We start from the raw sequence: 23,620 nt of genomic DNA, 5'->3' as shown, positions 1-23,620 counted from the left end.
AGTTCTGCAGGGTTAAAGCTATCACACTGCCAATCGTTCTGCAGTTGAAATTTCAGGAGCTTTGTTCCCAGGGTCACTGGGTTGATCACCGTGGAGAGCAGGGAGGTTTTCTGGCATCTTCGTATAAGTTTACAGTCCTCGCCCATTTGTTTTCTGAAAGATTTATTGCTGGGCTCATAATGACCTGCGAAGTCGATCGGGTCTTTTTTGCAGATGCTTTCTGTGCGAGATTAAAAGCTATTAATCTTAAAGAGGCCACAGCTGAAAGGGTGGGATGGGGATTGCTGTGGCATGCTAGTTATGGCCTGATGGTTTGTAAGGGGCAGGGCACGATGAATTCTGATGTGGCACAATCCTGATGAATGCCCTCTAACCCGCATCACATTTTCAGCAAATGTCACTGGTGTTAATCTCTCTCCCTTGATGCTTTCTGTCTTTCATCCCCTGTTAAGGAATCTCGATACTATGGCATGACTCTTCACCTCATTTCTTTTAAGTGGTGAGTGCTAAGGGGAATATAACAGTTTTTTTCCCCTAACATTAGCCTACTGTTTCTCATACTTAAGGTGATGGATTTGAACAAACCCCTGACTCGTCCTGCACTGTTTAGCAATGATATGATACCTTAATTCATGCGACTTATAGAGCAGAATTGTGCTATTATTAGATTTTTAGACATTTAAGAAAGGAACCGAGCAATATCTAGGGACAGTGGGCCAGTAGGCAACCACCTAGCAAAAGCACCTAGTGATTTTTTTTAATGGCCGTCAATGGAGAAACATGCTTTTTTGGAACCAGATGGTAGTTACGTCGTCTACCAGCAGGGGCTAAGGGGCCGTTCACACCGAAAGCGTTATTGCATTACAAAAAGCTATATAGGTGTCTCGATGTATTTTTAAAAGTTGAAAGTCTTTTAACTTAACACGGTATCTTAAAGATATGGCTTCTGCATGAGAATCTAAGTAAAACAGCCAAATGCGGCACAACGTTCAAAGACGTCCATCTAGCGCATGTTTACATTTGGAAAAAGAATTACAAAAACAGCGTCTATCTCAGCCATACTAACCAGCCATACTCTCGCATCCCAGCAACTGCACAGAAATGCCCTGATAACCACCCACAACACCCTAGCATCGTGGTGGGGGCTTAAATCACCACTCACATATTCTTCAGAAAATGTAAAAATGTAATTTGTTTGTTTATAATTATTTATTATAAGTTTTTTCCGTCTTTCTACCTTTTTCTGCAACCTGGTCTCATAGAATCATGTTACTATACCTACATATTTGCAAAACTATTTTTACGTGACTCGTTGGGCGAATCGCAGCAGCTCGAGGTGAAATGAACACTAGAGGCGCTACAACAACGACTTTTATTCACTTCTACACAAATCACAAGTAAAACATCAGATTATCGGTTTATAAAAACTTTTCACACTGTTCCTCACACAATGCCATCTGTGAGATCTAAGCACTTTTACCATAGTGCCTGACTTTTAAGGTGACACATTTTAACATTTGCATTACATAACCAACTACATTTACACGCTTGTTCGAGTGCGATTAAATTGTGCTGTAGCTCAACTGATAAAGTATTTATGAACCAATAATCTGATGTTTTACTTGTGATTTGTGTAGAAGTGAATAAAAGTCGTTGTTGTAGCGCCTCTAGTGTTCATTTCACCTCGAGCTGCTGCGATTCGCCCAACGAGTCACGTAAAAATAGTTTAGCAAATATGTAGGTATAGTAACATGATTCTATGAGACCAGGTTGCAGAAAAAGGTAGAAAGACGGAAAAAACGTATAAAAATTTTTTTTTGCACTTGCGATGCAAAAATGACAGTTGCTTCACGTTTTTCATCTCGCATTTCAGTTTTACGACACTGTCAGTTAGGTTTAAGTTTTTAGGGTAGGGAGGTATGTTTTTTAAACTCAGAGCATTAACCTTAAAAAACAGATTTTGTTTAGGAGGAACTTTAACTCTCTTTTTGCGCCACATAGTGGAAATTTCACCTTGGAGCCACCGCAATATGTGTTACGAACTGTGGGATGTAATTTTGTATAAACATTGCCACAGTCACGTAATTTTCATGAGATCAGGCTGTTTTTCTGTCAGTAAAAAGGCTAAACGTAGTAAGTTCAGAATAATTTCTCAATATAAACTGCTTGTGTGCTGTATTTAGAGGGTGGTGGAGAAAAAAGTACATTGACCTTTAGAAGTGAACATTTCAGTGCAGAGTCTTTTATCTGAAGTCTAAGTCAAGTCTGAAATCTCTAATGGAAAAGTCAGAGTCAAGTCTTTCATCACGAGTCTGAGTTGAGTCTCAAGTCACAGAATTTTTTATCTTTTTTCTTTTTATATTCTACATAAAAGTCATACTTACAAAAATACATTACGTAGCCATAGAAAATCTGGGATACTACCAATATAATTCTACCTACTTATGTAGCATCATTGCAAATGTTAAGAATGGCTTGATATTAAGCTTTTCCAGGTAATTATGTTTTGGAAAAGTAAAACGTATTGTTCACTTGTCTCAAAGCTTAGATCACTTTTCTTCAATAAAACACATTTATTATCAAAATCGGACGATCCATCAGGGATATAAAGTAAATTTTAGAAATGAGACAGGATTTGCAATACATGACGTAACAAGAGCACTAATAACTCTTATTATTAATAATAATATATTGCATATTAGAATCTTTTTATAAAATGATTATATTTCTGTCCTGCATTTATCACTTCCATGCGGCGATGTGGCCTTGCGCGAGTACTAGACCGAAAAAGGCTGCATTAAGCACTTCGGTTAGTGCTGCGCGAACAAGTGGCGCCCTCTAACGGGTGTGTGCCCAGCAATATTAGATGGTGTTTATCATGCAAAAGTTCAAAATGTCTTGTCTTGACTTGCCGTCAGGGAAAGATGCCTTTGTTAGGTCCCGGTTTTCTTCTCTCTCCCTCTGTGAAAAACATAGCTGAACGTCAAAACATACTTTTCTTACAAGCACTTTGGGATGTGATAGAGGAAAATGCATGTGCATTTCTATCTTCAGTTCGGACTCAGTAATACAGGGCTGATGAACACTGCAATCTTTTTTTCCTGTAGCACTTCACAGTTGATTGAAAGACGGCATTGCATGACTTGATGATGTGTTTTGTGATGTGACATTTAATCCCGGCTCTGAGACTCATCAGACTTCACGATATTTGTGTCCGAAGGTAGTTTGAACAGAGGCATAAAACTCTTGCAGTGTTGAAGAGTAGTAGGTAGAGCAGGCACATATTAATATAGAACGGTGATTAAAACTGACAGGAACTACCTGTGCAATAAACGGTTTACTGTTATATGAATATGTGTTCTTACATAGAATACATTGATATGTAAATTGTACATCTCTAAATTATTAAGTCTTCACCATTTTGTACCATTTCCCACTCAGTTTTGCTTTAAATATATCCTCTTAAATAACTTACGATTTGCTTGCTTTCTGATCAGTGCAGTTTCCTCTATAAACTTGATTAAATTATTTTGTATTCAAGGTCTCCCTTCATTTCCTACATCTCACCCATTTAAGCAAACTGAAATGAATTAAGCAAAGCTACTGTCAAATGTTTTTTTCCAGATTTGGCACTCAGTCCTCATGTCAGGTGTAAAGCTCTGCTTTTATGTGATTCTAGTGTGTGCTGAACGTACATATGCTGATATATTTTTTTTTCCCAACAGCCCACTGTTTGTCACATGGAAGATTGGCCGGGACAAGCGGTTGAGGGGTTGTATAGGTACATTTTCTGCCATGAACCTGCACTCAGGACTCAGGGAGTACACTCTTACCAGGTACACACCCCATCATGTGTTCAATGATATAATGCTTACACTTAACTCTCCAACTTATCTCCATGCATGTAAAAAAAAAAGTTCTCTCATCATTTACTCACCACTCGATTACACCTCCTCTCACTGTACATGTACTCTGTGTATGCGTCATGTGCGAGGAAGTGTAATCGAGCTTCAAATCATGATTGCCATGGAGACTCAGATTTATAGTGAAAAAGGAGTTACATTTGGTCTTTTTCTCACCCCAAACCGATCAAATCGCTTCAGAAGACGTGGATTAAACCACTCGAGTCGTATGGATTACCTTTATGCTGTCTTTGTCTTTTTTTGGGAGCTTGAAAGTGTTGGACCCCATTGACTTGCATTGTATGGATATATTCACCTCATATCTCCATCAAAATATCTTCGTTTGTGTTCCGCAGAAAAAAGAAAGTCATACAAGTTTGAGACGGCATAAAGGTGAGTAAATGATGAGAGAATTATCATTTTTGGGTGAACTATTCTTTCGACACTCGGTAAGCGCCAAATGCTTGTAATTGTTTGCTTTGGCGAGTCAATGCAACGTACTGACGCTCATACACTAAACACACTACATCATGAACATCACGCACACTCTGTGTAGTAGATGACAGAGAGCAGACCGCTCATTCACTGTATTCACAGATTATTCATTTATTTAATAAAAATCACAGCAGTTTGTAGTTTAATAATCGCACTTGACCATGTGGCGAACTGCTTATCCTGAGGTGAGAAGCTACCATCAAAAAACACACAGGAACTAAAAATCTTGTTTTAAATAATAATTACATACACACACACACACGCATATATATATATATATATATATATATATATATATATATATATATATATATATATATATATATATATATCACTACTGTATAGTTATGTAATATTCACTATAATAACAATAATACAAATAATATTGATAATAAATCAATCATTTAATTTTAAGCAATATCTTACATCTCTGATGCTCTGTTGTGCAGTACTTTATTTGACAAAAATAGCTTCAGTGTTGTGTTTTGGATTGTGTGGCGTGGTTCTCTATATTTAAAAAAATATTTTTTTAAAAAGCACTTTGTTCTACTTTCATTTGATTTAAGTTTTAATGAATTCATTTGTTCAGACACCCTTTTGATGATAAAATTGATGTAAACTGTCGAATACAGAATTCAGAAAAAATCAATCTGAAAACCCGGAATTTGTGAAAAAAAATGCATTTGGAAAAAAGTCAAACTGATTTCATAGGCCCTATAGATAATTTTATAAATGTGTCTATTAAAGAAAACATCTGTTGTGAGTCATGCACCTTCAAACAGATTACATCAGTTGGTAAATTTATCTAGGATGCCGGAAATTCCATGTGGACTCCATGTAGCAGCACATACAGTATGTTCAACAATGTGCAACAATGTGTAATGTTCCTTGCATTGACCTTTAAACGCATGGTAATTTTCCCAAACACTCTTACATATTCGGGTCTTTAGAGACCCGACATGCATATCTATCAAAAATCATTCTACAAAATGCCCAGATAGTGTAACATTTTCAAAATATTTTCAAGATAATTAGTAAATAATTAAATAAATTAGATTTTGATATATTTTGATGTTTTATTTTTAATGTATCAAATCATGACAAATCTATAGTTGTTATAAAAAGTCTACACACCCCTGTTAAAATTGCAAGTTTTTGAGATGTCAAAAATGAATCGAAGATAAATCATGTAAAATCTTTTTCCACCTTTAATGTGATAATGCAATCAATCAAATTCAAGGGAACAACAAATGGAAACTTAAACAACACCCCTCAACTAATACTTGGTTGAAGCACTATCAACTTATCTTGATTTGTTAATTTTTTTTCCCACTCTTCTTTGCAAAAAAGCTCCAGATCTAGGGGATCTCCTGTGCACAGCCCTCTTCAAGTCATTCCACAAGTTTTGGATTTAGGTCTGGGATCTGAGTGGGCCATTCCAAAACGTTGATCTTTTTCTTCTGAAACCATTCCTTTGTTGACTTCGATTTGTGTTTGGGGAAATTATAGTGCTAAAAGATAAAATTCCTCTTCAGCTTTCTAATTGAGGCCTGCAGGTTTTGTGCCAAAATGGACTGGTGTTTGGCACTATCCATGATTCCTTTTATCTTGTCTAGTGCCCCAGTCCCTACTGAAGAGAAGCAGCCCTATAGCAGGATGCTCCCACCACCATGCTTCACCCTGGGTGTGGTGGTGTTTGGGTGATGAGCGTTTTTTTTTTTTTTTTTGCGCCAAACATGCCTTTTAAAATTATGACCACAAAGTTCCTTGTACCTTGGTTTCATCAGACCATAAAACATTTTGCCACATGGTTTTGGGTGATTGGATATACACTGGTGGCCAAAAGTTTGGAATAATGTACAGATTTTGCTCTTATGGAAAGAAATTGGTACTTTTATTCAAGTGGCATTCAACTGATCACAATGTATAATCAGGACATTAATAATGTGAAAAATTACTATTACAATTTGAAAACAATCTTCAGAACTTCTTAAACTATTTCAAAGAGTTCTCATCAAAAAATCCTCCATGTGCAGCAATGACAGCTTTGCAGGTCCTTAACATTCTAGCTGTCAGTTTGTCCAGATACTCAGGTGACATTTCACCCCACACTTCCTGTAGCACTTGCCATAGATGTGGCTGTCTTGTCGGGCACTTCTCACGCACCTTACAGTCTCGCTGATCCCACGGTAGTGATTGTGCTGTTTTTTTTGCATCAGTAATGTCCTGACTATACTTTGTGATCAGTTGAATGCCACTTTGGTGAATTAAAGTACCAGTTTCCTTCTGAAACAGAAAAATCTGTACATCATTCCAAATATTTGTCCGCCAGTATATGTTTTGACAAAATTTGTGAGTAATGGCTTCTGTCTTGCCGCCTTACCCCATAGCCCAGACAGATGACAAAAGAATACAGGATAATGTTGTCACATTCAGCGAGTGACCAGTACTTGCCAGATATTCTTGCAACTCCTTAAATATTGCTTTAGGCCTCTTGGCAGCCTCCCTGATAAGTTTTCTTCTTGTTTATTCATCAAGTTTTGATGGGCTCCCTGTTCTTTGGAATGCCATTGTGGTGCCCCACGTTCTCCACTTGTTGATGATGGCCTTCACGGTGTTCCATGGCACATCTAATGTTTTAGAAATTCTTTTGTACCCCTCTCCTGATTGGTACATCTTCACAATGAGATTGGGACCATGGCTTCAGCAGTAAGATGCATCCATGAAGATGCCAAGAAAATCCTACAGAAACAACAGATTTTTATTCAAGGTTAATCATCATCACTTAATTCATACCCGAAGGATTATAATTACTTTAAGAGTTTGAATGTGATTGAATGAATTCCAAACAGAGTCACATGCCTCATTATAGAAGGGTGTACACACTTATACATCCAGGTCATTTTAAGTTTTAAATTTTTCAAAAAATATTTAATGCTGGAAAAACCCATGTTTCTTCAATTCTCTCAGTCTCACGTGAAGCCCTGCCCACTGATAGATAAGCCCATGTTGGCTGTCACAATCACGATCTTGAAATTTTAGCTGCAGTTTAATTAGATAATAATATCGGTATATCATATGTAATGATAAACGGCCACTTTTTTTTGCATCATCACACAGGCCTGATTTGACACCACCATGGGTCGTATCTTTGACATCTCTGGTTTAAACTCTTCAATAAGTCAACCTCCAAATGGCTTACTTATAGTTGTCTCTAAGGCTAAATGATTTGGACAAAAAATCGAATTGCGATTATTTAGAAACAAAATTGCGATTTGAACTGCGATAAGATGAACAAAATACTCGTGATTCCTTTTAACCAAAATTAAACCATGTTTTGCCCATGCTTTACTGCCGACCAGAAATACTGTTCTAGAAACGGTGTTCATACTTGAGTCCTCTAAAACAGTGGTTCTCAACCAGGGGGCCGGGACCTATTAGGGGCCTCAGCACACTTCCAAGGGGGCATCAAGATGACTTAAAATTAATTTAAAATAACAAATATTAAAATAATTAAAATAATCCAAATTAATTAAAATGCTAAAAATACTTTAAGATGTATGCCCACAAATTATAAACAGACTTTTTCTGAAACTTCTACCTTTCTACTTCTATAATAATAATAATTATTATTATAATAATGTATTATTATTATTTAATAGTCATTTATTTCTTTAATTTCTTAACTTACTATGTTGTCCCAGTAAACACTCAAGACTTTATTTCGGTGGAAGCTTTTATTTTGAAAACTGGAGGGTTGGAAGTTTCTGCTGTCAACAAAAACCCGCTCTCATGGGGTTATTTTAAATGTGTATAGTAAATTGTAACGGCCAAACATGGAGGTATGTGAAATTACACAAATGTGCAATTAAAGAAAATCTGGGGCGCTCAGTGCACATTAGCACATCTGTCACTCAGGGCACCAGATAGATGGTGTTTGTGTGTATGGAGCACAGAACCACTCTGAAACGATCCCGTTATATGTAAGATAGCACTACACACTACAGACAAAACAGCCGTACACATAGCACAGCGGGTAGCGCATTGAGACTACGATTTAATTAATTAAATCGTAGCCCTCGCGGTTTGAAAATCACACTGTGTCATATTGCGACTTCGATTTTATTTATGTTCAGCCCAAGTTATCTCTGAACATTAAACTGGGATAAAAGTACATTGGAAAAAAAATTACACACCTCAGCTTTTAAGATCAGCTACTACATATCCATCACTTCTCATGAAACATGGAGCATTTGTGACCTTGCCACCATGCTAGGCCTCCATCTGTTGATCTCCAGCCACATCCCTCCCCCAGCAGGGATGTAGACACCCGAGGAGAAGCATGGGCCTTGGCTCAACTCAACCCAGCAACCCCTGCCAAGTTCCCACTTCGCCATCCTCTTATTAACTTTCAAGCAGTTTATACTGTATAATCCATAACAATGTTGTTAACCTTCTGGCTTCAAAATCCAGTTTATAAATATTACAAACTTGTGGTCCAGCAGCTGGACAATCTTCACCAGAACAATGTTAAGTAGGTGTGGAATGGATTGAAGACCACTCTAATGGTCTAGTGAAGAAGGGGGACTTGGACCTACCGGGCTGATGAGTTGAATATGCCAGATTTTAGCTGGACGAGAGGTGTTCTTCCTCCTCAGTCCCATCTTCCTGGCCCACTACATTTCAACCACTCTCTAAATGCTTCCAACTGGAAATGTTTAGTTACTAACGGCTCTTTCCAAACACATGGAAGCTCACAGATACCATTATTATTTATCTTGGGCAAATCTGTTTGGTGCTGCTCATGTCACAGAAAATACACATTTTACTTTAAGCCATGGACACTATAATCTACTGTAAGTAAGGATTGTGCACTGGTTTTTACTTAAGCTGCCATTGTTAAATGTACAGAACAATCGAAAATCCTCCTCTTACAGGATTCAAGGTGTATTAAAGCCATTGTGCACATTAACATCCTTTTAGCTTATCTTTTGCTCAGTTACTAAAGAATACAGCCTGGTTCTGAAAGGAAAAATCCCATTTATTTTTTCCACCAATCCATCAAAAAAAAAAAAAAAGTGTAACTCTTCAGCAACCACCCACTCCCATGACACACTGTGAATGACTCAGACGAGTTGGCCTCCCTACACTCTTAAACTCCTTATATTTGTATACTATTAAGCTGTTTATATTTGTGTGTATATATATATATATATATATATACTGTATATATTAATATTTTAACAATAAACCTAAAATATAGTGTTTCTATTCTTCTCAACATAAAATCAACAGTTGTATTTGCATCATTTTTAATTAGATTACATTATTCGCAATGCTTCATGAAATTGTAGTTCATTCCCTTATTAAAGACATTAAGTAAACAGTCTTGTACCTTTTTCTTTTTGTCCAATTTTCAAAAACAACTTTGTTTCAAATTCAAGTTTGTAAAGTTGAGATTCATCACAGATCTGGTTGGGTTGGTTCATCCCTAAGAACTCTCTTATGTTGGATTTTATGAAATCCCTATGGAAGAAATTAATTAGAAAAACACTGCTGAATAAGTGGGCGGTCACTGTTGCACTCAAAACAAACACATGGAGTCCCACAACACTATAAGCTGCTAAAACTACCAGTTCTGTACTTAGTCTTTCTGACATCAAAGGGATGAATGCATTTAAACATATAACCACCCACATTTACGTGTCAGTTGGGTGATTAGAAGCTTGGCCTTTTTTCTGGCTTTGTGTAGCACCTGCCACTCTGCATATCCTTCTGAAGAATCCCAACGTTCACAACGAACAACTGAAGAACAAAGTCCTTGATCATTTCAGTCTGATCATAATAGTCTGAGTGGCACATTTCAGTGCGGCTTTAATCTGTCACAATGTAATGAGGGCTTTGTTTTTAAGCTTTTATTTTATTTTTTTGATTGTATGTTATCTGCCAGATGGTTCAGGTATGCTTTTAAAATTGAAATATTCTAACCAACTTTAAATTCATGGCAGTTTTTCTTTTCTTTCTAAAGTCACTGTGAAAATCACGTTGTTTTTTTGTATGTTTTCTCTGTACATTATAGTGGTACAGCAGAGAGCCTTTAATGAGACAGAGGAAGGCAGGAAGAAAAAACTGCTGTTTCTTACCACTTTTCTGTTTCGCATTAAATCAAAGGGCCATGCTTGACATTTTCCAGCGCCTGTGGCTGTCAGCGTTAAAATGAGTGCTGCACCAGGTCTGGGCACAATATGCAAGGATTCCAGCACAGGAGAACGAGAGAGGGGGTTGGCAGGAGGATTGGGTATATTTTCCGTACTGTCATCTGTTGAGGCTTCCCTCGAGGAGTCCTGTCAGATCTTCTACTGCGTACACGCGAACATAAAAGGGATGACATGGAATTTTTTTGTGCATATGAGGGGTAGAGCGGAAAAAACAATGCACATTTAAATGTGCTTCTTAGCTGTAAAGGAGGCTTCACTATCGAGGTGGTCTAATGCAGTGTTTCTTAATTAGGTCATGACTAGGGGTGAGGAAATATTACATTGATATCTAGGTCATGATATAGTAATACTGAACCCTTTGGAATGACCTGCAATTATGGATAAATTTGTCAATCTGTTTAGATCTTTATCCAAGTTACAATAATGAACAAACACAATCTGCTTTAACTAAACACACATTATTGTATTGTTCTTGTACATATTGTACACATCATTCAAACATTCACAGTGACGGTTGGGAAAAAGTATGTGAACCCCTAGGCTAATGATGTCAACAAAAGCTGATTAGAGTCAGGAGTTAACAAACCTGGCATCCAATTAATGAAACCAGATTGGAGGTGTGGGTTAGAGCTACTTTGACTCATAAAAATCACTCAGTGAAGTAAAAAAAAGAACCCTAGAGTGACAGCTAAAGACTTGAAGGAATCATTAAAACTGATTTACATCTCTGTTCATGAGTCTACTATTCGGAAAACAGGCATGGTGTCCATGGCAGGACACCACGAAGGAAGCTGCTGCTTTCCAACAAAAACATTTCTGCATGCCTGAAGTTTGCCAAAGACCACCTTGTTACTCCACAACGCTACTGGGAAAATGTTTTGTGGACTGATGAAACTAAGGTTGAATTGTTTGGGAAGAACACGCAGCACTACATATGGCATAAAATGTTGATCATTGATGTGAGAAAATGGTACAGAACTTTTTTTTTCTCTCACTCTTAGTCATGACACACAAATGGGTCACAGGTCTGTTCTTCCGATAGGGTCGTGAACTGCAGGGAAAAATAATGCAAATGCAAATACTACTAATATTAAATGCAAGTAATAAAATGCAACTAACTATACAATCTTGCATATTTAGGATAGAAAATACAGGCTTATCTACTTGAAAACACTTTTGTTGTTGATGTCAAAGGCTTTGCAAGTGGATCAAATCTATGATGTTTTGGCGCAAATTCATCTGTCACATGGTAGAATCTAGCCAAATTAAGTCCAAAGTATGCCGTGTGCTGCTGTGTCTCGTGCACAGTGTGCGTGATGTAAATTCTGTAAACAGTACAGTCTGCGCGGACTGTCTGTGTAGTGCGTGTAGCCCAATTTTTCTAGGCACGCAAATTGTTGCTGTCTGTACGTGTTGTCTGCACATGTGCCTCGAGTTTACTGTACTAAAGAGAATTGGCAAGTAGTTTGTCAAATGTGTCCGTACGGGCTCACGGTCAAAAGGGTATACTTTAAAAGACTAGAATGCTTGACTGTGCATGAGACGTAACGGCACACGGAAAAACAAAGTATACCTTAGCCTTTAGGCAGATGCCAATATGGACTGGTTGCGTGACATACCCTCATCAAACCATGAACAGACCCATACAAGGTAAAATAAAATATTACCTTGGCTACTGTAGATACTGGTTCACTTGCAGTGATGAATATAGTTCGACTGCATTGTTTTTGTGGTTTTATTGTCTTCCAAAACTTGAAACCATTGAAATTCCTTTGCGATTAGTTTTTTTTTGTTTTTGTTTTGCTTTTTGTGGTCTATTATGTTTATTACTATGGCTTATTTGGCACCTTCACAGTTGTTTTTGTACTCAGCTTTTTTTTGTGGGTCATGCGAGGAAACCGCCTAAAGTTGTTTGAAGTCAGGTGAACAGGAAAAAAATATTGTTAACAGGGGAAGGGCTGTTGAAACCAAGCATCTGATCTCACACACGGACTTCTGGAACAGCATTTCCCATTGGTTGATAGTTTCAGCAATTGCCGGCTTTTCATTTGGCTGACACTGTTGCTTGGATGATTTCACTCTAAGGGTCGGTGGAGCACCACAATATGCAAAATAAGCTGAAGCTTTGTGTTTTCCCCCTGGGGAAGGGTGGTCAGGAATTGGCTGGTTAGTCAAGTCAAGTCACTTATTTGTATAGTGCTTTTCACAACACACCGTTTCAAAGCAGCTTTTCAGAAAATTTTGCTGTTAAGCCTGTAATGTCAGTCCTCATTGATCAGTTTAAATGAAAAGCGTGATTGAAAATAATACTTAAATTTTTTTTTATCTTCAGGCCCCCAGTGAGCAAGCCAAAGGCAACTTTCTCAAGGAACCAAAAACTCCATAAGATGTTAATTAATGGAGATAAAACCATGGGAGAACCCAGGCTCAGCTAGGGGAGCCAGTTCCCCTCTGGCTATACAGAATGAATATAATATAAATATTAGTTATCTATGTGTAAACAATGTTTTTTCTGGGTCAAAAATGGTCTTCAGTGGTGACTGATGTATATGGTCATCCACATGTTCGAAGATGGTTTATTGCTTAGTTGCATTTAATTAATATATAACATGGTTACTTAATTGCATTCCATGTTTACATTCAAAATTAGTTATTTTTCATATGGAACCTTTTGAATTCAGTGCTGATTTTTTTACTTTATGTGAAATCAAACTAAACTTAACACCTTATTTTCATATTTAATTTTTAGAAAGACTAGCTACATTTACCTAACCAGAGAAATGAGAAGCCATCCATGGGCTTCCCTGTGCTTATGTGGTATTGCACTGTAAATGTAAGGACAACTACATAAGGGGCTTTAAAATCTGGATCTCCAAGACATATCAACAAATTTTGCTCAAAGTTTTCCTCCTGTCTAATAAATGTTCTGCTCAAATAATGTTTGATATTAGGAAATAAACTGGTCTTGTTTGCCTTCAGATATTCCTAAAGATTACTTAAATTATTTGGAGCCTGATAAAAAGAAAATGATATCTGTTATCGAGTGATATCGGGTATATTCACTAGTACAGTCCCAACTCAGTAAAGGTGATGGAGCCTCTGTGTTGTAGTTTAAATGACCTATGTGAAGTCTCAAGGCAGCTAGCAGATGGTTGGCTTAGCCAGTCTGTCAGCTTCCTGACCTGGATCCCAGTGAGTCAAACACTAACACAATTAAGACTATGAGCCAAATTACTAGAGAGGAGAGTGGCACCTTCCCTGGAGGGATGGAGTCCATCTCTCTTTAGCAGGTCAGGTCTAACCCAAAAACTCACTAATTGTCTATAAATCCTATGTTATTCTCTGGACATTACTCAGACATCTAGCCATTCAGTGACAATCTTCTATATATCTTGTCACCGCTATAAGCAGGAGGGGGCCAAAGCGTACAACAGTGTCTGACATCTGGTTAGCAGTTCCCCATTAGTCCCTGCTGGTAGATTCAGGAACTACACCATTCAGTGCTTAAGAGCATGTTTCCTCATTTACGGCCTTTCAAAAACAACTATGTATTCTGACAAAATTGTTTTCATTTTTTACAAGAAAAATTTTGATCACAAACATTTAATTACATTGCACAACATATCTTTTACCGGTGACCAGATGTCTTTTGGCGGGCTTCTAATAGCATGAAATTGACTTGTTTTTCCACAATTGTACATTGAAGGACTCCCAGAGTTTTGCGTAAGTGTGCAATCCCACTATTGCAGCACAATTCCACTGCAGGTCACGATAGAAAGTTAAGGAAACAAAAACAGCACCAGCTCTGGAATATCTGGAAATAAAGCGGAGAAAGTATCTAGAAAATGAAAACTTATAGTGAATGCTTGCATGTAGTGCGTTGTAACGTAGCCAAGTCCTCTTTATAAACTTGCACACAATTATTAAAATGAGAGGACATTATAGAAAAGACACATATGAAGCATATACATTATTTGAATGTGTGTTTATTTAACCAATATTGATTGAGTTCATGTTGATTTTGATAGACTGTGTCGACTCTGTGGTTGTGGGGAGGTGGGTGGTTGTACAAATATTTGATGTTGCTCTTCAAACAATCTGCTTAGCCTTTAGCTTTTAGTGTACTAACTAACACAGCACCCCACTATCTTTGTAAGTATGTTTTTGTGTGTACCATCAGTTTTAAAGGAGCAATATTTAACATTGACATCAAGCATTTAAAATGGGTACTGCAGTCCAAATTCAAAGTATTGGAGAGAGTTGTCTCCCCCGCCCCCTCCTCCCCAGACTCAAAGCTCACGCGGGTTGCCAGGTTGAGGACACGCAACAGGAACGTGTAAACTGACAATGGCAAGCGACGAGCCTTACACTGTAAGTTGATCAGCTAATGTATACGTTTGCAAATTATAAACCAGCTCATGTGGATTTTTTATAACTCTGTCAGTGTTAGCTAGATGTATTGCTGGCTTCCATGGCTTCAGTCCGCTAGGTTTGCCAGCTAACTTGTTTCAAATCTGGCAACCCGAGGTGTCAAAATGCTATTGGGAAATGGCCAGTGGGCGGGATCACACAGGCCAAAACACAAACAGAAATTCCGGCCCGGAATGGACATTTCAAAGTAGAATATACTGGATTTAGCATTGTTTTTGGAGAAGCCAATATTTCAACTTAGCATGTTTCCTAAATCTCTGATAACATATTATGATAATTTTATGCTTTAGTGCAGTAAATATATTACATATTGCACCTTTAACAACTATAGACGCTTCTTGTAAATTTGTAAAACTTGTTAGTAGTGCTTTGAACAAAACACTACCCCTAAGTATTTAGTAGTATTCTAGGGCTACCAAAGTTAATGTGTTAACATATGTAATGTAAATATATTTAACACCCTTTAATTTGACAGGGTCCCATGTAGTGTTATCTAGTAGCACTGAACTCTGTATAGAAAACACCTTTCAAATGTAAAAGTTCTTTAAACGCTGAGTTGACAAATTGGCTGATTTTAATCATCTCAGAATCAGCGCTCACAGTAATACATACTATACCGCAGTCACTCAAAAACCGGGCTGTCAGCTAGACTTAATGCTGTGGAACTGTAGACATTATTTCTAGTGTTTTATGGACCTGCTGCACACTGATGGAGGAACAGTCAAGCTTTAATCAACGTAATTGCTTCTCAGGAGAAATGATATATTGGTGAGAAAGTCAAGCAACAATGCACCATTAAACCATTTTTCTAGAAGCCCCTGTGCTATTAAAAGACAAAAAAAGCATAAAAAAATGTCATTGATGAAGACTGCAACAGCTTTAAAGGTGTAATTTACCCAAAATGAAAATTTTGTCATTATTTACAGTTCCAAACTTGCGTGCTGTTATTTTTTTCAATGAAATACAAAAGTAGACGTTTTTGAAGATCTTAATGCAGCTTTTTTCCAAACAATGATGAGCTCCAAAAAGGACAAAAAATGCCAGAAAAAGCCATGAAAGTGCTACATGTGACTTATTCGTAACATTCCAATTCTTCTGAAGCCAATCGATAGCTTTTGTGTGAGGAACGTTTGGAAATTTCAGTCATTATCCCAAAAATCTTCCCCTCCAGTGAGCTGTTAAATCAAGTACTAGGGCTGTCAAATTAGCAATTCGAATATTCGTCGAATTTAAGATAAAAAATGCACATTGGAAAGCTAAAATTAGCATTCATATATTGGATGTGTGCCAAGAACTGACAATGACTTACATTCTTGAGCTAAAACAGACACAGTGCAATGAATAAAACAGAATACAGGTGTCTCACGGCGAGTTTTAAAGGCTGGATTTCCTTTTAAATTGACACAGTGTTGTTTCTTCATGAGACGCTGAAAAAAAACACAAGACATGGCGCAACGGTCAAAGACGTCCGTCTAGCGCATGCTTGCATTGAAAAAGACGGATGCGGTCGGAGTGAACGGCCCATTTGAGATGGAGGTCTTTGGCGGTTGTGTCTTGACTATGCCTTTCTCTCTTATCAGCATCTCGCTGCCTGAACATTAGGTTCGTACATCAACTATATTTAATGAAAAACTCTGTGGTACCGCTTGAGTCTGTGATAGTACTATGGCACCAGTATAGGTACTGTGTGCAACTCTAATGGCACTTTTCCACTGCACGTTATGGTTCCAATCGACTCGACTTTGCTTGCTTTACTTTTCTGATTTCCACTGCAGTTTAGTGCAGCCTCAACGTGGGTGGGATTATAGGCTGATTGTCATAGTTGCGCCGCCTCTTCGCGTCGCCCCATCCAGCTCTCGTTGGATCCTCTCCTCGGCTACTAAAGAGAGGAACGTCTGCACCTCGTTTATTGACCATGGTATGGTTTTGTGCACAGTCATTTCTTTTTACAATTCGAAAGTCGCGTGAACAAATGATAGTGCTATCGCTGTTGCTAACTTTAAAACTAGCTGGTTTATTTTCTTGCTTTTATTTTCTTGCTTTTGATTTGAGAATATAAACTGGTTAAATCTTTCGACACATTTGTTAACAGACAGGTATGTTCTTTGCAATAAACAATCGCTGTAACACGGTGCTGTGGTTTTATATTGATTTGTTGCACCCTCTTGTGGATGTAAAAGGTGACGTCAATTTAAAAACTGGATGTCTTGTAGATTTTTACCACTACCTGAAATAATGTGTTTAAAATTAGAATATTGAAAATATTTCACCGAAAAATTTGAATGTTGTTTCTTAGCCCTGTTGACAGCACTATTGAGTACCACATCGACTAGACCAGTGAGTGCGTTTACATGCACACCAAAAATCAGCTTATTAAAAAAAAATCAACAACGTAAGAGAAACTGGATTTGGATGAGGTTTGAAATCAGCAGATTTCATGCTTTTTATGTCAACATAAACAGGCATGTGCAAAACACTTGCGCACATTGGATAAACCAGTAAGAATGCCTGTAAAGGTGTTTGCATGCAACATGAAATCAGGGGAAATGGGTAAAAATCTATGTGTGTCGATACATGCCCATAACATGATAAAGTAAAACTGTTTAAGGCTTTTACATGACCATACACGTTGTCAGCTTATTAAGCATAATTGGTGTAAGAACATGAATATAAACGTGCTCATTGAGTCAGTGAGCTGAACTCGATTGGTGACAAAATGTAGTCTTATTGTGAACAAGATTCTCAGAGTTTTGAATGATGGAACAGTCCTGCATTGGGGGTTAATGAACTAGTTTCAAGTCACTGGGTCTGGGTAGCTCATTGAGCAAAGACGCTGACTACCACCCCTGGAGTCGTGAGTTCGAATCCAGAGGTGTGCTGGGTGACTCCAGCTAGGCTTTCTAAGGAATCCGTTGACCTGCTTGCCTTCCTCGTGGTCACTGTATGCTGGTTCTTGGTCTCGGTGAGCTCATATTGATATCAGATAGTGTGAGCCTCCACACATGCCAAGTCTCCGTGGTCTCTGAGCAAGCCATGTGATAAGATGTGCGTGCTGACTGTGGTAGCAGAAGACTAATCTCAGTTGCATCCACTTCTGAGGTGAGTAACTGTGCCACCACAAGGAATTAGAGATCATTGGGAAGTGGGCATGCTGAATTGGGGATAAAATGGCACATTTTTCATTCATTTGCACTGCCAAACTATCTAATCCATCACTAATGACATACTCCTGTGTGCCGATGAGTCACTGATACTTCTGTCACCTCAGTGTTTAATTTGACCACCTCAGTCCTGCTCAGTGCTGACAGAAAAACCCCCACAGCTGCTTCCTCTATGACTGTTGGGTTGTCTCGAGAATGATGGACTCTCTTCATGGATTTTCTCTTCAAGAGACCTTATATCACCTTCCCTCATGTGTCTGCCAGTTTGTGTGGGTTGGAGTGTTTATGCTGTGCCATATTGAGTCTCCTGGATAATTCATCTGTCTAAGCCTTTATTCCTGGCTTCAATAAACACTGTGTGTGGATGTCCTCACATTGTGGTTTACTATAGTCTCAGCCCTCTCTTGCACCTAGAAAATGTAGGCATGTGCAAAAACAAAAATTGTTGTGTTTTCTGAAGAATGACCAGTCAGCCTTAAAGAAGCCCTGTATTAAAACTTTAAAGTGCTTTTCCACCATTGGGACGAACAGTTCTGCGCATGGTGAGGAACTGTTCTCCTTGCATTTCCACTTGAGCAAGTTCGATTACAAACCGTTCCCGGCCTGGAATCTCAGCACGCTTAGCTCACTGTACTCAGGACAGAAAACTGTGCTGGTGGAACGCCAGTACTTGGTGACTCATGACTGGTCACTTGCTCAGTCAATCCATTCTAATCCTGATTTGCAGCAACACAGTGGAAAAAGCAAACAAGCCTAAAACGGAACGCTTGTGCACCTGAGACAGTGAAACAACAACAAGATGCCAAGTAGCGGCCAACAACGTTTTCATCACTAAAATTATTTGTTCGTCCATTGCGAATATTCATTGTAACTATCACTGCCAAGCAACTTCCTATTGGTCAATGCTGCACATTTGCGTTCACCAAACTTGAACCACACACAAAATGTGTGTAGGGAAATTTCTTTGCCACCGGAAGGCCATCTGTCAAAATTCTGTTCACATGATTTTGGCATTCAAAGGTAAATGCAAATAAAGGTAAATGAATATAAGTATATTTTGTCTTTACTGCATTCGCAGAAGTATAAACAAGTGGAAAAATACACTTATATTCAAGATACATTCTCTAAAAACAAGTCTAAATATCTTAAGTTGCTTCTCAATAAATGTATCTTGTTTTAAGGATTTTTAGATCATTTTAAATGGAAAACAAGATAAACACTTGATAACAATAGGATTTTTTGCAGTGCTTTTTTTATTTTTATGAATTAAACAGTAAAAATCCAAGTATTTTTATCCTTGTAATTCAATGAATGTCATTTAGAGAGTTTTTAAAAGATGATTTTGTCCTCCTTTATTTTTAGTAAGCACATTTAATACAACCTTTTAAATCAGGGCACAAGCTGAATAATCTGTTAAGAGCTAATGATTAATCGTTGCAATAATCGCTAATAAATAGTAGTCAAATAATCATTAGCTTAATCGATTATCAAAATAATCGTTAGTTGCAGCCCTACTCCGCTTGTGTTCGTGGCATTCCAAACGTTTAAGAGCAGCTAGATGTGTGAATTTACATTCGTCCCTGTGCCATAAAAGATATGTGCCAGCAGATGGCGACAAAAGACCATCTTGTGTGTGATATGAGTGAGTTGAGTTGATGTTGACAAACTGTGTATTGTTATTGAGTGCACAAATTTCTTTGAAGTCATCCAGAATGTTCTCTCCCTCCATGAATGCTCGGATTACTACTACACTATAGCTGAGAAATAGAGTTAAACTTAACAGCTTCAGCATTAATGCCAGTCACAGCTGAGAGTCACGACAGGTGGCGTAATTAAATGCGCTCGGGCGCCTATCTAATACAGGTTTCAGGGTTTGGAGAAGGTGTAAACCTTTAACATGGCGGAGGAGAGAACTCTTTCTGTGTCAGTGTCAGAATAAGAGTTCCCCAAGAAATATACAAGAATGAAACTGGTGTCCTCCATGTTTCCTCTCTGACAACAAAACATTTGAACGTGAATGAAATACTCATAGCATATTTCCAGTAGCACGTTTGGCAGCATCACTCCATGATTGGAGAGGATTACTGTCACACTACAGCTGAGGAATAGAGTTAAACGAGGTAATCACACGCTCAGTCGCGCTCTCTCTCTCTCTCATACACACACATATCCTTGTTTCTCCAATAACTTGTTAGAAATAGCCCATGCTGTCGTTACTTGTTCTAAAGTGTGGTTTTCAAATTAGTAACGGAGGCTTGTGCACATCTTTTGAACTAGCAAAGGCAGATCCTGAATCCGTGCTGTAAGAAAGTAGTTCCATGCACGATAAAGTTTTTTTGTGACAGTCCTTAGTTTTTCCCGACTTAGTTGATCTGTGTATAAAACCAATATCACATTCGCAGTCGTGCTGTACTGTCCATCTATCCATCTGATTACCTGCGGCCTTGTGCCTATGGCCAAATCACAGCCATGATATTGGTTTATTGTAAACAGTTATTCAATAGAGATTAACAATTCTTTGAGCCAGTGAAGACATTATTTAGCAAATGCCTTATAGGGCAATGAAAAGCCATGCTGCTTAGATAACATCATTAAGAGTCCTTGTAGATGCACTGCAAAAGCACTGAAGCACCTCCAGGGCTTAACAAGAATGTCGGGTCACAGCGTGACCAGTGCGTTAAAACAAGCAGAACAGTGTGTCTCCACATTGACCGCGTGTTGTTGTACCGACCTATGTATATGTGTGCAAAGCTTCCCTGGGACTTTTAAAACGGTTTGTTATATCTTATGGATTAGAGGCTCATTTTTACTATTTCACTAAACACTAATGATGTAACACGTGTCCTAACCAGACATAATGCAATAGTGCAATTGAAGAACATTTTTTGCAAGCAACATATACATCGGTAATAATTCATTAATGTGTACAAACAGTACGTCTTGTTACAGTGTACTTACATTTATAAGTGTTTCCTACACAATTCACCTCTTGCAGTGGGGGGAATTTTTAAGTATACGGTCTACGTTATGGCCTTTTTCTTCAGTCACATGTTTCCCAGCAAGACGTAATGCAGTCATGTGTTGACTGACATTTATGTTGCTGTTCTTGGCAGATACCTTAAACAAATACTTTAGCAGGTAGTTTAAGGGCAGTTCACCCAAAACTGACATTTCTGTCATTATTCACCCTCAAGTCTGTATGAATTTGCCTTTTTCGTAGAACACAAAAGGAGATGTTAGGCAGTATGTCTCAGTCACCATTCACAGTACCTGCATCTTACTTTCCATACAACACAAGTGAAACTAACGTTCTCCCTAAAATCTCCTTTTAAGTTCCGCGGAAGAAAGTTGTACAGGTTTGCAACAACACAAAGCTAAGTTATTACAGAAATCACATTTTTGAGTGAACTATCACTTCAAGTTAATACTCAACAGTTACATTAAAAATGAACATTTTAACAAATTAAATCCTGAGAACCTTGCTTATGTAATATGCATATTAAAGATAGATTGATGATAATATTTCCATTTTAAGTATTAGTAATATTATAGTATTACTATTACTACTATACAGCGCCATTCGCATGTCGAATTAACAGGTTTGTAGATCTGTAACATCTTAAATCAGTAAATATGTGCATCCTCACTGTGCACGCTCACACTGAACTCAAGCGTTTAATGAGCAGCTGAAAGCTGTACAAGGGAGAGAGGAAGAGAGAGACGTGGAAGAGATTATTTGTTCGCGCAGACTGTGGAATTACAGTTTGATACAAAGACAAGATTATTGATTTGTTCATCTGTATGGATTGGTTAGCCAGTTCTCAGCTACATGTTAAAATGAATAAAATAGTGCAGAAATTCCCTGCATTATGAACGTGGAACGTGGATTGATTAAATTTGTGCGAATTTCATTCCCTGATAATAATAATAATAATAATAATAATAATTGTTATTATTACTACATTAATTACAGAATTAAATTAGGCCTATGACTGTATTATAATAACTATATTAATATTATTATTATACCCAACTAATATTTCTCTAATAATTTAATAAACTTTGGAGATCTGGTTAAACCTTGGAGATGATCTCACCTCCTCTTCCGTCCACAGAATCCTGGTGTCATAGGGTTGTTTAAGATTTATGTATAGGAACTTGCAGTGAACAATTAAAGTGAATTTGGAGCACTGTACATATAATACGGTCAGTGCACATTACCAAACTGAAAGCAACAAAACACGTCTGTTATTCTGTGCACAAGATAACATTCGTGAAGTGAGCACAGAACTGCCTCACGTGCTCAGAACAGCTCCACACGACGAGCATCACGTACAGACTGTTTGATTAAATCACATCACAGTCCTTTGCGGTTTAATATTCACACAAGGTCATATCTTGATTTCGTTTTTATTTCGATGGATCGTTTAGCCCTACACAATGCAATAGAAAGACGTGTTGTTTTTGCATTATTTCTGTGCTGATTTGATCTCATCACATTCAATTCAGACTGCAAGCTCACAACTTGAGCTGCTTTGCTGTGGCGCTGGAGATTCAGTAGCGGTGCAGGAAACACTGAATTACACTGTTGACCCTGAACCTACCCCTAACCCTTGCTATATCCCAACCTCGATAGCACCATATGTTTTGCTGTTTTTTAGTTTTGCAGAACAACACGTACACACACAATAAGTTCATTGCATCAAATGCATCATTTTTTAATCCAAGTACATAGTAGTTAAATACACCTAATACAAATAATATAATAAAATACATTTTTTCTGAAATCCATGTTTCATGGTTTAATTACATTTTATCTTTAAAAGAGTGTGTAATTGAAAGAATTAATAAAACTTTGCTAAAATGAAAATGTTTCCACAAAACATTGCAGTTATTTTTGGTCAAATGAAGTGCTTCACGGTGTGAAAACACAGAAACAATATGTGAAAGTTTCCTCCTGCTTTAACCAGTTTTGCTAATCTTATATTCAAAGGTCTTGATCATTTTAGATGTAAATAACTCTGGAAATGTTCTTTTGGTTTCTCAACTGACCCCTTAATTAATAGGTGAAACTAAAATATATGAATGCAAAACAGACATTTTTCCTTGAAATGAAAACTAAACTGAAACTAACAATCAATTGCTTAAAAGTGCACTCAGTATTTTTTCCCTCATTAAAAAAGTTTAACCCCTAAAGACATGAATTGTAATTTTACAATATATGTAGGAAATCGTGAGCACTCGTATTAAAATAAAGACTCCAGTCATATCAGTAACCTTATAAAAGCTGTTTTGTTCTATATGGAGAGGGTCCGCACATGGGGGCTGCCATGTTAGGATCACATGACCAGCCGAATACTACTCACTTAATCTCAGTAACCGTCCTGTTATTTGACACTATCACTCATTGATT

The 23,620-nt window shown here is 37.7% G+C and overlaps 1 protein-coding gene across 3 annotated transcripts in view; it reads left to right on the top strand.

Annotated features, from left to right (window-relative positions):
• LOC127429362 (nuclear protein AMMECR1-like) overlaps positions 1–23,620 on the top strand; it is a 63,104-nt gene that overhangs the window by 24,517 nt on the left and 14,967 nt on the right. For 2 of the 3 annotated variants that reach the window (XM_051678352.1, XM_051678350.1), the window contains exon 2: positions 3,726–3,836. The exons of the other annotated variant lie outside the window; for it this stretch is intronic. In XM_051678352.1, coding sequence (XP_051534312.1) covers positions 3,726–3,836 — 111 coding nt within the window. The remainder of the gene's footprint in view (positions 1–3,725; positions 3,837–23,620) is intronic. 3 annotated transcript variants of the gene reach the window in all.

Source organism: Myxocyprinus asiaticus, chromosome 38 (assembly GCF_019703515.2).
Source record: "Myxocyprinus asiaticus isolate MX2 ecotype Aquarium Trade chromosome 38, UBuf_Myxa_2, whole genome shotgun sequence".
In the NCBI taxonomy this organism is placed as follows: domain Eukaryota; kingdom Metazoa; phylum Chordata; class Actinopteri; order Cypriniformes; family Catostomidae; genus Myxocyprinus; species Myxocyprinus asiaticus.
Note: the sequence above shows the minus strand (reverse complement) of the source record. Positions and strands in the feature narration are given on the sequence as shown.